The 13,248-nt window shown below is 46.1% G+C and overlaps 1 protein-coding gene across 19 annotated transcripts in view; it reads left to right on the top strand.

Moving 5' to 3' along the window:
• PPFIBP2 (PPFIA binding protein 2) overlaps positions 1-13,248 on the top strand; it is a 133,184-nt gene that overhangs the window by 77,075 nt on the left and 42,861 nt on the right. For 7 of the 19 annotated variants that reach the window (XM_080641604.1, XM_080641602.1, XM_080641605.1 and 4 more), the window contains exons 1-3: positions 945-1,167; positions 1,334-1,447; positions 12,844-12,975. In XM_080641604.1, the coding sequence (XP_080497730.1) occupies positions 1,436-1,447; positions 12,844-12,975 (144 nt within the window). In that variant the 5' untranslated portion in view covers positions 945-1,167; positions 1,334-1,435. Of the gene's footprint in view, positions 1-944; positions 1,247-1,333; positions 1,448-8,036; positions 8,180-12,843; positions 12,976-13,248 lie in introns of those variants that run through there. The other 12 variants (XM_080641600.1, XM_080641599.1, XM_080641588.1 and 9 more) reach the window with 4 other exon arrangements.

The following is a 13,248-nucleotide window of genomic DNA, read 5'->3' on the forward strand; positions in this document are numbered from 1 at the left end:
AGAAACTCTGGGAGCCAGGCCCAAAGACCACCTCCTAGAATCCTACTCTTTTGAAAAGGAGAGGTAGTAGTTGAAAAGGCCAGACTGTGATGCTGTTAGGCAGTAAAGATTCAAAAACAAAAAGCCCCACAAAGGTTTATGTTTAAAATGGGCCTGGTTAACAGAAGGTGCTCGTTTTTGGATTATAATTGAAATGTTAGCATACCATGCCTCAATGTTTCAATAATTCATTTATCACTCTGGACCATCAAAATGGAATACTTAAAGCAGCCATATTAATTTAGATTCCTTCCTCTATAAGGGGAGCTTTATAATTCATGAAGTTTATTTAAACACTCCTGAATGAATTCACATGAACTCTTTCCTGCTCCAGCTCTTGTTCCTTTACAGGCGGAGAAGCCATTTAGGATCATCTAGGTGTAAACAGCAATGACTCAGCCATTACTGAAAAACCAAATGGGTCTAACGGATCTCCATTTACCAGGCTTTGATTGCTTTATTTTGGGGAGGTCACCCATTCCATTTCTTCACCTTCCTGGTCTGAGGCACCTGCTAATTAAGAAAAAGAAACAAAAAGAAATGGATCCTGAGGCAGAGTGCTAACAGAGCAGGATAAAAAAATCCTTTCTGTGTATATTTAGGGTACTGATTTAAATAATTTCTTAAAATTGTAATTTTCTAATTAATTCCACTAAATATTTTCAGTGTTTTCCGGAAAGATACCCCATTTCCCTGCCACTGTATGTGCAGTGTGGCTTGTGGATATTTATGACTTAAGAGTCGTGTTTTGGCCTGTGAAACACAAAAACCTTTCTGGAGCCAAGTTTTGTCAGTGCTAATACATGCCCTTTGCGTCCCACATTCCTTAATCGCTTCAGAACACTCGCCTGATAGGTGAGCAGCCCTCACACCCTATGAGAGAGGTGAGGTCATTGGTTAGTCTGCACACAGCTTGGACTGCTCTTCCATGTGAGGTGGCAGGAACCCAGGCAAGCCAGCCTGCCGTGCCTGGAGGTCGGGGCTGCCAGAGGGATCTCTGGAAGAGGAATAAGAGCCAGAGTTCAGCCCAGAGGCAGCTCTTGTGACTGCTGGGTGTTTTTCTCTTGAGCCTGTCAAGAGCAGGAAACACGACCAAGGCTATTGAGACAGCTGAGACTCCCTGGCCAGGTAAGAAACCGGGAGTTTCCTTCGTCCAGAACTCTTCCCCAACCTGCCACCCATCAAGCAGAAAAGCCAGTCTTCCTAAGTAAGATCAGTGGTTTCAAGGTTCACCTCCCGTGGGGAGCCATTCCTGCCACTCCCTCCACCACGGTTGCTTTATTTCCCCCACCAGGTGAGTGTCCTCACAGACCAAGTGGAAGCCCAAGGAGAGAAGATTCGGGACCTGGAGGTGTGTCTGGAAGGACACCAGGTGAAACTCAATGCTGCTGAAGAGATGCTTCAACAGGTAAGGGCGGATGGGGCTGAAGGCCCTGGGGTTCTACGGGACCTCAGTGTTCAAACCCCTTTTTGTGTCAGGGTTAAGGCTCCTGCTTTCCCATCCTTCCTGGAGGTGGGATTGGCTGCTCAGTGTGTGGTGTTGATTCAGCAGGTGAAACCAGCCTAAACATTGAGCATTGCAGAGCAGGAGCGAGGTGGGGAGGGAGAGGGAGGGGCGGGGCCGGCCGGCCATGAATAACCTGTTGGGCTGGTTAGATTCCCAGGCAGCACTTTCTCCAGGTCTGGTTCAGGGAAGGAGCTCTCTGTTGGCAAAGTCACCCTCATACTATCACGTGAACACCAGCTTGACTGCAGGTAGCATGTGGGGTTTTAGAAAGCCAATTGGTTAGCTTATTTTTGTGCCCGTTTCCCAATCATTCTTCCCCTTCGAACTCTTGTGTAGTCTTCTTTGATGAAATGTATTACATAAATAATATTTTAATATAATTTAATACACACCAAGATGAAAAATAAAATTAGCTCTTCTCCTCCCAGTCAAATAAATCTCTGAAATGCCTTCTCCTTATTTTCTTTTGGTCCTTCTTGTTACGTGTACGTATAATTTGCAGAACTCTATTCAGCACCATACAGTGTAGTCCTCAGATTTTGTATGCTTCACATCATAGTTTTTTCCCCCTCTTTAAATTTTTCTGTGGAGTTGTCTTACTGTCATTTATAAATATGTGAAAGTATCATAATTAATTGACTCTTTTACTCTTGAACAGTTTTAACCTATTGTAAATAATGAGCTATGATTTTTAGGAAGAATATTGAATTTTTATCAAGTCTTTTAGAATCTATTGAGGAGCTATTTAGAAATTTTACATTATGAAATATATTAATATAGCTACTTAATAGGTTTCCTTAGCTTGCATCCTTCTTGCATTTTCAGTTACTTTGAGAACTAAATCATGACTAAAGTTTATGGGTGCATCTTTTGCAGCTCCTGGTATTGTACTGGCATATAAAGGGTGCTCAGGTGCTTGCTAATTAAACAAGGAAAGTCAGTTCCTTCATATGAGGGGGTTTGATTAGATGACCGCTGGCAATCTTTCCCCCAGAGCTCTAATGTTTTTTTATCAGCATAAAATTAAAATTGTTCAGAGGCTTTGACTCTGACCTTTGGTCTCAGGATAAACCTCTCAGCTCCCAGGTGTCTCCAGAGTTGTTTGAGTGTGTTTTGAAATGTTTCTTAAAAAGTCAAATGGCTTTATAAAAAAATGAGTTCCAGCAGCTCACAGGCTGTTACGAGTTTGTTATTTTTTCAGTGCTGATGAATAAGTTACCATATTCTTGGCTCCATTTGATTTTCTGTTTCAATTGTGTGCCATTTCTCTTGCTCATCCTACTCCCGGAAAGTCTGAGGAGTATTTTTTCTGTTTATTTTTAAAAGTTTTGACTTTTTCCTTTAAAAACCCAGCAAAGCCCGGTTGGTGTGGTTCAGTGGTTGAACGTTGACCTATGAACCAGTGTGGGGTATGCAGGAGGCAGCTGATCAATGATTCTCTCTCATCATTGATGTTTCTATCTCTCTCTCTCTCCCTCTCTCTTCCTCTCTGAAATCAGTAAAAATATATTTTAAAAAATAAAAATCCAGGAAAGGAAATAGACCGATAGAAAAATCTAAAATGGCAGAAAAGCATTTTCACAAAGAGTATATAGAACAACCCACTAGGTTGTATTTTCAAGGCTGCACAAGGTGTGGTTGGGTGTGGGGCTGAGGCGGGAAGACCATGGAATATTATTTAAAAAAACACACACACAGCAAACAAACAAAAAAAGACAGTAAAAAAAACCCCAAAAAACAGAAAATTTGGACGGCGAAGGGAACCTGTCACGAAATTGTCAGGCGGTGGGTGTTTCAGGAAGGCAGGGCCTGGCAGGTAACCAGGCATCGGAGGTCATGGCTGCAGTGAGGTCCCTGAGTTCTCTGCAGCCGCTCCAGCTGCTCTTCCAGGACTGCCCTGCACCCCTCTCTGTGGCGGTGCTTCTGCTTCCTCGTCAGAGTCTCCATCCAATCAGTCATGCTGGTTCCTAGCACCACCCCAGGGAGTCTGTCTTGTCCGTCTATAGACTGGGTTTTAGAGTTTTGAAAAAGTCTTAAGCTCAGTCCCCCTATATGTGCAGTGTATTCTGAATCTTTCTTGTGTGCTGTGGGTTTGGTGACAGGCATGTGGTTTGCATGTATCAATGAAGTGGATGCTTTGGCTTGGTATCTTTTGGAGTATAGTACTTATTAGCCACCTCTAGGATTTAAAGATCTTCCTGAATTTAGCCATGACTTCCCCTCATAGCTTTCATTGCATTCTTTCAGGAGTAAAATGAAAGGAGTGTGGAATACTCCTTCCTTGGCAAATTCTGGGTTCATGTCATAGGACGCATGTGCACCTCAGCTCTCACTCCTGTGTTTGCTGGACATGGTGGTGCCTGAGTTTGAGATCTTTGCGTTCCCCGCTCCAAATCCCAAACTGAAAGTTCATACTTTCCCGAAATCTGCTGCGTGCTGACTGAAAAGACGCTTCATTCATGCAGCACAGCGCTGATGCGATGCCATTGGTGGCTTGGAGTATGCACATGTGTCTTCTGAGCTGGGGGCAGGAGAGACTTGCCTCGTTTACTGTGTTATCCTGGACTGCAGGGCCCCTGGTTTCTGGTGATAGGAGCAAGAATGACTCATGGCCTTGAGGCAGAGGACGGAGGCAAACAATTGCCCATTTCTTCCAGTACTCAGAAACCATCTCTGCCCTGAGCCATGCCTGGCCTCCTGCTCCAAGGCCTGCGGAGCTCTGAACAGTTTCTTTCACGGTCATAGTCTGGGGCCTTCTGACTGCCGTTGGCACTGCTCCCTGGGGGCATGCTGTTCCAGCACACTGAGTGTGTCCTGCTAAAGGAGGCAGCTGCTACTAAACTCCAGCTGACTGCCCATGTGGGCCCAGTGTTGCTAGATAGTCCCATTTCTCACAAGCAGCTGGACATCCAGATTTAAAGATAAGTTTCTGTTTTAAAAATGACTAATTTAAATGGGAAAAAAAATACTGTTTGAACCACATGATACATGTGGCTAAGCCTGGCCCACAGACCTCTAATCTGCAACCTCCGCTCTAGACTTTGTCCCCTCCACTGGCTGGAATAGCACTCGGGGGACTCAAGGAAACCCAAACCCAACCAGCATAGGCCAGGCCCTATGCTTACAGGGGCTCCAAATCCCCACTGAGCTCTCTCTCCCCACAACTGTTCTCATGACCAAAAACAGCCTCCCTCCTGGAGCCCAAGAGGAAGGAAGAGTGTTCCCCACTCAACTCATGAGCCACGCGCCCCCCTCAGCCTGGCCCAGCCCAGCCCCTGCTAAGTCCTGATCTCTCCATTCCCATCTGTTTTCTTTTCTGCATTAATCCATCCAGTCTCCAGAAATCAGAAAGAGAGAACATGAAGACTTTGGGGTTAGATGGGCAAACCAGGACCAAGCTGAATCAGCATAGGGGCCTGTCCACATGGGCAACACATAGATTATGGACACAAGTTAAAGCTAATTATTACTTGTCTGCAACCCGATGCAGGCTGGGAACGAGGCAGTTGCAGCATCTCTTGGGACTGACTAGGAAGCACCTACTCGGATATAGTCTCAGACTCACTGAGCATATCTGGATTTTCTGGGGAATCTTCCCCATTAGGAAGAGACATTTCCCAGGAAATGTACAACTGGGTCTTCAAGGGGCCACAGCCCAGATCAATTTTCACAGATCTGGGATGGTCTGGGTACAGAGCTGACCCTTGCCCTCTGTTCCCTGAGCAGGTCAAAGCATTGTCCAGCTGCACCTCTGAGTGCTGCACACGGGGCTGTGCCAGCCCGGGGCCCAAAATAGCACCCTGGGAACACAGGTGTGGGCTAGTACCCCCCTCCTGTGACCAGCTTCACTGGCAACAAAATCTCTGTGTCACAGGGCACATTCCCCATGGTCTGTTGATGTAGTTGAGGTCCCTGGTGGCTTTCTCTGAAGTAGCCTTCGTGGTTCTCTGAAGTCCAGAAGGTTCCTGCACAGCAAGCTCCTCTGCCTCCCCTATGGACTCTCTCCAGAGGGGATGATCTCAGGAAGGAAGCTGATGCTCTTCACTGGGTAAGAGGTCTTGACGGAGCTGGCAGCCAAACGCGGCACTTTGCAGAGACTGGCCATCTATGATGTCATCGGTGTCAAGAGCAGAAATGATATTCGGTGTCAAAAAGAAGACAGAGTAGGGAAGCCAAGTGGAGAAGAAGAAAGGATGCAAACCTCCCTGTGAGGACATAACCCAGATGTGGGGAAACCTTGAAGGCCACCAGGCTCTGACTCAGTCCTCCTGCCTGACCTAGAGCTCCAGGCACTAGGCAGCCTTATTGTTTTAGCTGCCTTTTCGGAGAGGTGCAGAGAGTGACAGATTTAGGGGAATGGGAGTCAGGGGGCATGACTTTCTGTAGGTGCACCACTTGTTGTTAATCTGGAAAAGTCAATGAGCCTGTGTTCTTATTTACAGAGAATGGGGTGACTATATGGACTCGGTGTTGCCCGCCACTAACAGCCACAGTGCAGTTATTCCAGTTTTGTTAAAACTGAGCACAATGGTCTGTGCGTCAAGACACTGAGCAGAGGACACGGGGCCTGAGACAGGCCCGGCTCCTGCCCTTGAGGCGACTGAGGGAGCAGTGTACCCAGACGTGTGAGCCCAGCAAAGTCTCCGCAGGTCCCGCTGACCGATTTCCCAAAAGCACCTTTAAGGGGGTATTTCTGTCTCAAAAAGAACATTAAGCAGAGCCATGGACATGGTCCTGTGCGGCACAGGTCTGTCTGGGGAGGCGAGACACTGGAGTCATGAGAGAAGAAAACAGGGTTTTGACAGTTATTCCCAAAAATCCCCCAGGAGATTATGAGGCAGAAGTAACTGTGTTCCTCTAGTTTTTCATTTGGCTCTCCAGACCACAGTGTGAAGTAGGTGCTTTACCCCTTGTGACAGATCAGGGAGCACAGGTTGTGAGAGAGGATTTCATCAGCGGGGACTTATCAGGATCCAACTCGGGTCAACGACAAGCACCTCTCTGCACCTCTCTGCACCTCTGCACAGTGTTGATCATGCACGAGGCTCCCGGCAGGGCCTGGGCCTCTTATTCCAAAGGGCAAAGGACACATTTTCCCTTTCATGTCTTTCCACGTGTCCTTGCCTTCCGGTTTCAGATTGCCAGTCTGGCCTAGTCCTCCGTCTCCAGTCAGTAACTCCCGGGTAGTGTTCCACACTTAAAGACGGAGGTAACTGTTTCAAGATGTAGCCCTTGAAGGAGAGAGCCAGTTGAAAGGCAAACTCTTTTTATCAGCTCTAGTCAGAAACAGCTTTGGAAACAGGAAGTGACGATTTGCTCTGAGATGTCAGCTTTTTTTCATCTCCAAGAAAGGAGATGTACTTGCCCTTCTGGAAGAAATTACTGGTAGTGGTGAAATGAGAGGGGGGAGTGATCGTTTTGTTCACTGGTTTTTCTTAAAAGTTTCATTACCCAGTTTTATGGTCCTTCAGAGTAAGAAAAACAAAACACCCGCCTCCCGATCCCTTTTCTTGCTCATTTACACAGGTTGAAACAATTGAAACAATTGGGAGAGCAGAAGCCAAGGCTGCATATGAAGCCTGCCTGCTAGTCTCCAGCCCCCTCCCCTCCCCTCCCCTCCCCTCCCCTCCCCTCCCTTCCCCTCCCCTCCCCTCCCCTCTCCTCTCCTGCCCTCCCCTCCCCTCCTCTCCCCTCCCCTCCCCTCCTCTCCTCTCCCCTCACCTGACATTACTGTGGCTGTATGACCCCAAGAGATTCCCTGCAGGGCCTTGCCCCGCAGGTCTGAGCAGAGGCCAAGCCTTGGTTCTCCAGACAAGCAGGCTGGATCCAGAGATAGATAATCCCAGTTTTGGGCTTGAGAGCTAAGGCACCCAAGACTTTTTCTTAAGGGGGAGACAATAAAAGAAGCCATCAAAAGAGAAGGAGAAGGAAAAAGAAAGGTCAGAAAACCCAAAAGGAAGGAAGTGACAAGGAGTAGCTTGCACTGATGAGTGGAGGAAGGGAGAGTCGGTGGGGAGCTGAGATGTGTAAGTTACATCTGAAACTGTCCCCAGAAGCAGAACTGTTTCTGCGTCCTACCTGGTGGAGGCAGGCATCCTATCAAGAAGTGACAGTCAGGTGAGGAAGAAGAGGCAGCAGGGCAGATCATTCTTTCTGGAGCTTGGGGAGGGAGGAGACAGACAGAGACAGCATTCACACACCACCACACAGAGCAGGCACTGGCCTGGTGAGCGCTCACAGGAGTCGGTGGTGGTTGCTCGAGGGGAAGGCCAGGTCAGGGGGGAAGGTTCTTTCAAATGTCAGAAATCTGATCATGTTTCTAGCCTGAGAAATAGGGGCTGATGGTGAGGGAGAGATTAAATGCCTGTCAGAGTGGATGATTAATGGTCCTACCCTAGAGTAGCACGGACTTGCTGGGAACTTCCTGGAAGGCAGCACAGAGGTGAAGGAGAGCCTAGGACCATGTGAGCAGGCGTCATTCTGAGTTACCAGCCGGAGGGAGGAACAGGACCAGAACGCAGAGAACAAAGGCAAATGCCACTGGTTGACCAGGGACGGAGTCTGAAGTCTCATCGAACTGTGTGAGGATGGCATGAAGGGTGTAGAAACTGAGAAGTGGTCAGCAACAGGAAGGTGGGTCCGATGGGGCAGTTCAGGCGCCAACTCTGCAATCACTGTGTTTAACATGTGCTTTTTATGTGCAACCTGGAAACTTCCTGGGCTAGGGAACAGTTCTTAAAGGTGGAAGAGCCTGACTGAGGAGTTGGCTCTGTGCAGTCCTCTCAGACTAACCTTGGAAAGGAGGTATGGCTGGCTTTCTCTAAGACCGGAATGTAAAATGTATGAATGAGAGACGATTCTGGGAAACTTTGAAATAGAAAAGATGTAAGTTCAACAAGTGATCAGATAATTTAAAAAAAATATTTCCAGTAAATATGAGGAGAGGTTATTTGAGGAGAGGAGGGGGATAGGGTGGGGTTTAGGGATTGAGGAGAAAGGAAAAGATTTGGAATGTTCTCTGAAAGGAACCGGCCAGAGATGAATAGAAGTTTTGCCAGGCAGTATTGGAAGAGCAGCTGTAATTAAATAGCATACATTTGTATGGAAACCAATTGGCATCATTAAATGCCTTTTACCAGCGATCCTCAGGCCATGGGGAGTGGAAACATGGACAAAGGGCTTTGAGGTTTAGCACAGGCTGGGCTCTGGTAACGCAAATGCCCCTCAGGTCTAGGGGCTTCAGGGATGAACTGGACGAAGGGTGTTCTGCTGCTGATATTATACAATTGCAATGACCTCAAAGATGTAGAGAGGATAAGGAGGCAAATATTGCCTAAAGGAAGTTGGTACTCTAGGAAAATAGAGGGTTATTAAGTAACTAGCAGCCACCGAGGAAGCAATTAAAGATTACTGGAATAAATGGGACAGTTGAAAGGTTAGAGGATTGTGGCCAGAAGAGAGAATTTCTGAGTTGAAGATTTTAGAAGCAGAGCAAACACATTCTGGACAAAGATGAGGGCCAGGCTGTGGCCATACTGCTGAGAAACTGAAACAAAGTGGAAGCAAAGCCTGTTGGTGCTGAAGCCAAGAAACTGTATACTAGAGTGAAGCCAGCGTGGGTGCTGAAAGGAAGACAAACAAGGGTGTTGAAGCTAATGAGGAGATGGAATGTGCCCAGAGTAGGTAGAGAAGCTGTTGATCAAAAGACAGTGTGACCGGGTGACTACATTGGGTTCTAGGTACTTGGGGAGAATGTGACATTAACTGAATGTGCTGCCTTAGAAGAGGAGGGTAGACCTAGGCCATCAATAGGGACAAACAGTCTGGAAGTAGTCTCAAACTTTCAGGGGGGGAGGGACTCTACCTTGGGTTGCTGGAGCAGAATGGTCTTCGCCTGACAGACTAGGGAGGATGTGTCATATCGGGTGAAATTCAGGATCAGCTCATAAAGAAGCAGTTAAGACTGTAGGGTGGTTAAATCCTATTAAGACACATATGACAGAGGTTACAATACATAATAGTGGCTGAAGGCCATGTGTGGCCTGGAGATGGGGAAGTGGAGCTGGACAGGGGTAAGCCTGTTGAAGGCTGATTTTTAGTTCAGAGCAAGGGATAGTTTGTATGTTTGCATTTATTTATTTATTTATTTATTTATTAAAAATATGTTTTTATTAATTTCAGAGAGGAAGGATGAGGGAGAGAGAGATAGAAACATCAATGATGAGAGAATCATTGATCAGCTGCCTCCTGCATGCCCCACACTGGGGTTCGAGCCTACAACCCAGTCATGTACCCTGACCAGGAATCCAACCATGACCTCTTCATTCATGGGTTGATGCTCAACCATTTAGCCACACCGGCCAGGTGGGACAGTATTTATTAATGACAAAGATGATGGGTGATGATAATAAAAGGTAGAGGTCACCCTACCAGACATAAGCTGGGAGAAAGTAAATGAAAGTTTTGTTATTAACAGAGCATATGAAATTAAGCAGCCCCAGGTTTCTAATGAAAACTTTTGGGTGTCCAACTGGAATCTCCACTTGGAATGTTAGCGTGACCAATTGGAGCACTGGCATGACCAATTGGAATGCTATTGGAACTTTAGTGAGACCAATTAGAATACTATCCTCGTCAGCTCGAAAGCTGGTATGACCAATTACAGCCTGGTAGTAAACTAGCTAGAGGGATTTTGACAATGATGGAAATAGATTGGAATCTTAGCTTTCAAGAGAGATATATTCTGAGTTGGGGTTTTTTGTAATCCCACCATGGCAGTAGTTTGAATGCTGGTTAGTAGACAAACTGTATACTAGTAAATGTCATCTTAGGATATTCAAGCACTCAGCAGGTTGTTTTTAACTCTCAGATCCTAGGGCCTTGGTATCTGGTAGATATTTAAAAATGTATTTGTTGAATAAATTATTAAAGTCTAATGTAAGAATATTTTCTGCTCTCAGCACTCCGAAGCAACATTATTATCATCTCATGGAGCTTGATTTGTAGAATTGCTCCTTCTAAACTTGGCATTGGTGTCTGGGAAGCTCATGTACACATTCTAGTCCATTGCTAGCTATGTATAGAACTTTAACGTATGACTCTAATACCAACGATAACTCTGGCTTCAATTTCTTTTCCTACCTGCTTTAGTTTTTACGATTTATTTTTTAACTTGAATTATATATTTGTGCAAACTGCCTGAAGTAATTTTTGGAATAAGCAGGTTGGTGAAAGGATAGAGAGCTAAACCTAGAATTATGAGGTGCTGGAGGCAGAGAGAATTATGAGGAGGTGGAGGAAGAGAGGGAGGTGGGGAAGAAGGAGAAGGAGGTAGGGGTGAGTGGGAGGTGTGGGGGAGGATTACATCTAAGTTACTTGACCCAGAAAATGCCATTGTCTTCACCCAGAGAAAAACTCTTTAGGGTATTAACACCAGGCGCTAGTAAATAGTATATACTCAACAACGTCTTGTCTTTTTGAGTGGTATTTCCTGGGCTCAGTAAATATTTGTTGGTTGCCTTTTTTTTCAGCATGTATTTTTTATTTCCCTTAAAATTCTTGAACTTCTTCCTCTGTTTGGGAAACAATGTGGTACAGAAATAAATTTGGAGTCAGCAGACCTTGGTTTGAAAATTAACTCTGCTGTTGATTGGCATATGTCCTTGGCCAAGATAGGTCAATCTCTGGACCCATTTCCTCCATCTGTAAACTTGGGATAATAATATTTACTGCCAAATTCCTGGGAGGGTTTATGGAGAGGATGTATGTAAACTACCCAAAAGTGTCTGGCACAGAGGAGACACTCAGTGAATCCAGGCCCCAGGCCCTTCCCCCAGTTATATTGGACACACTTAGCAGGCTGTCTCCTTACGACCAAGTAGCCCGTCATTCTGGCAGGGCTGTGCTGTTGCCTCTGCTCTGAGGGCCAGCTTCTAGTCTGGCTGACCCAGGAAGAGCAGCCTTCTTGGCCCAGGGCTCAGTGAACTTGTTTTGCTGATTTGACTTCTAAATACTCACCCCCTCAGATTAGCAGACGAACAGTTTGTAGCCTGGCTTTCTGCAGTCCTGAGGGCCTTTTAGCCTAGGGCAGTGGTCGGCAAACTGCGGCTCGCAAGCCACATGCGGCTCGGGAGCCGCAGTTTGCCGCTCTGTTGACTAATGAGTTTGCCGACCACTGGCCTAGGGAATCATGTATTCAAGTTCAAATTTGTCTTGTGTGGTTTGGTTTATGATCTGAGGACAGTTCAGAATATGTGAAATCACAGCTGTTGGGTCGAAATGGTGTTGGGATCACCACTCTCTTCCTAGGGTTGGGCTGTGCGAAGTGTTACAGAATGCTCAGACCATGGAGGGATAGTGTGTCTTTACCGTCTGCTCATTTCGCCGGCTGCTCATTTCGCCGGCTGCTCTCCTACTTGCCATTGAATGTTCTCCTTCTAGGACCTGTGTATTCAATGTCTGCCATATGCTAGGATTTGGGACCACATGGAACATTGCTTTTTCCAGTAGAGAAATGTGTCGCCACTGGACTTTGGGAAATGCTCCTGTTTTTTGAGGTTCTTCATAATTCCTAGTAATGCTGAGTAGGTGTTTTGCCAGTGACTTTTGTTTTTTGCCTTATTTATGCCTTTAGGTGTATGTACTAATGTCAAGTTGTCTACTACTGTTCTACTGATGGCAGGACTCCCCTGGGGAGTCCTTACAATAAGGAAAGAAGTCTTCTTACTTACGTCCCATGGTGGCAAATTGTAATTTTGGTGCGGCCCAGGAAAGTTCCTCTCACGTAATCAGAATCTAATAAAATCATCGAGTAAATGCTCATTGAACATCTCCTTTATGCACCAGCCATGAGGTCTTACAATGAGAAGTGTTAAAGACTGCGCTGAAGAGTGATTGAGCTCAGGGGGTTATAGGGATATTTTAGTTTTGAAAAAAATATATTGCCATAAGCTTGTTTTTTTGTTTTAGTGGAAAAGGATCTGTTGCTTTCCCTTAAAGTAGAGATGAGAAATTTAGTACTTCAAGAGTATGCATTCATTTTTTTTCTACTTGGAAATAATGAATAATGTTTTTTATGGGCAAATATGTTTTTTTAAAAAGTAGCTCACATGTCTGTCATAGCAGAATGGGTAGTGGCAGGGGCTGTGCCATCCCCAAATGACTGGTCATCATCTCAGCCCATCCCTAGCCCTGTGTTGTCTAGCACACAAGTGAGAGATTGCATTATGTGCTTATGGAGTAGAGTTGTCCTTATCGCCGTGGAGGCTTATGATTTTGAGATCTGTCTTTTCTTGCAGGAGCTGCTAAGTCGCACATCTCTTGAGACTCAGAAGCTCGATCTGATGACTGAAGTGTCTGATCTGAAGCTCAAGCTGGTTGGCATGGAGAAGGAGCAGAGAGAGCAGGAGGAGAAGCAGAGAAAAGCAGAGGTGAGTGTAACACACCAAATTCCAGGGGGACCTGTACTGTCCTAAGCTCGGAGCAGGGGAAGCTGTCCCGATGTGGACTCAGACCATCTCATCAATCCCGAGCCTGGCAGCCGCTGGGAGCCAGAAACATCTATGCACTAGAGACACAATGATCTATCTGTTAATACCAAGTTATCAGGTTTTGCTGTGGCTGCAAATTTCAGCAATGCCCAAACCACCCAGTTTTGGCTCTAAGGCTTTGTCCTCCCTCCGGCTGCTGACAAGGATGGAAAA

This window comes from Plecotus auritus, assembly GCF_963455305.1.
Source record: "Plecotus auritus genome assembly, chromosome: 9".
Classification (NCBI taxonomy): domain Eukaryota; kingdom Metazoa; phylum Chordata; class Mammalia; order Chiroptera; family Vespertilionidae; genus Plecotus; species Plecotus auritus.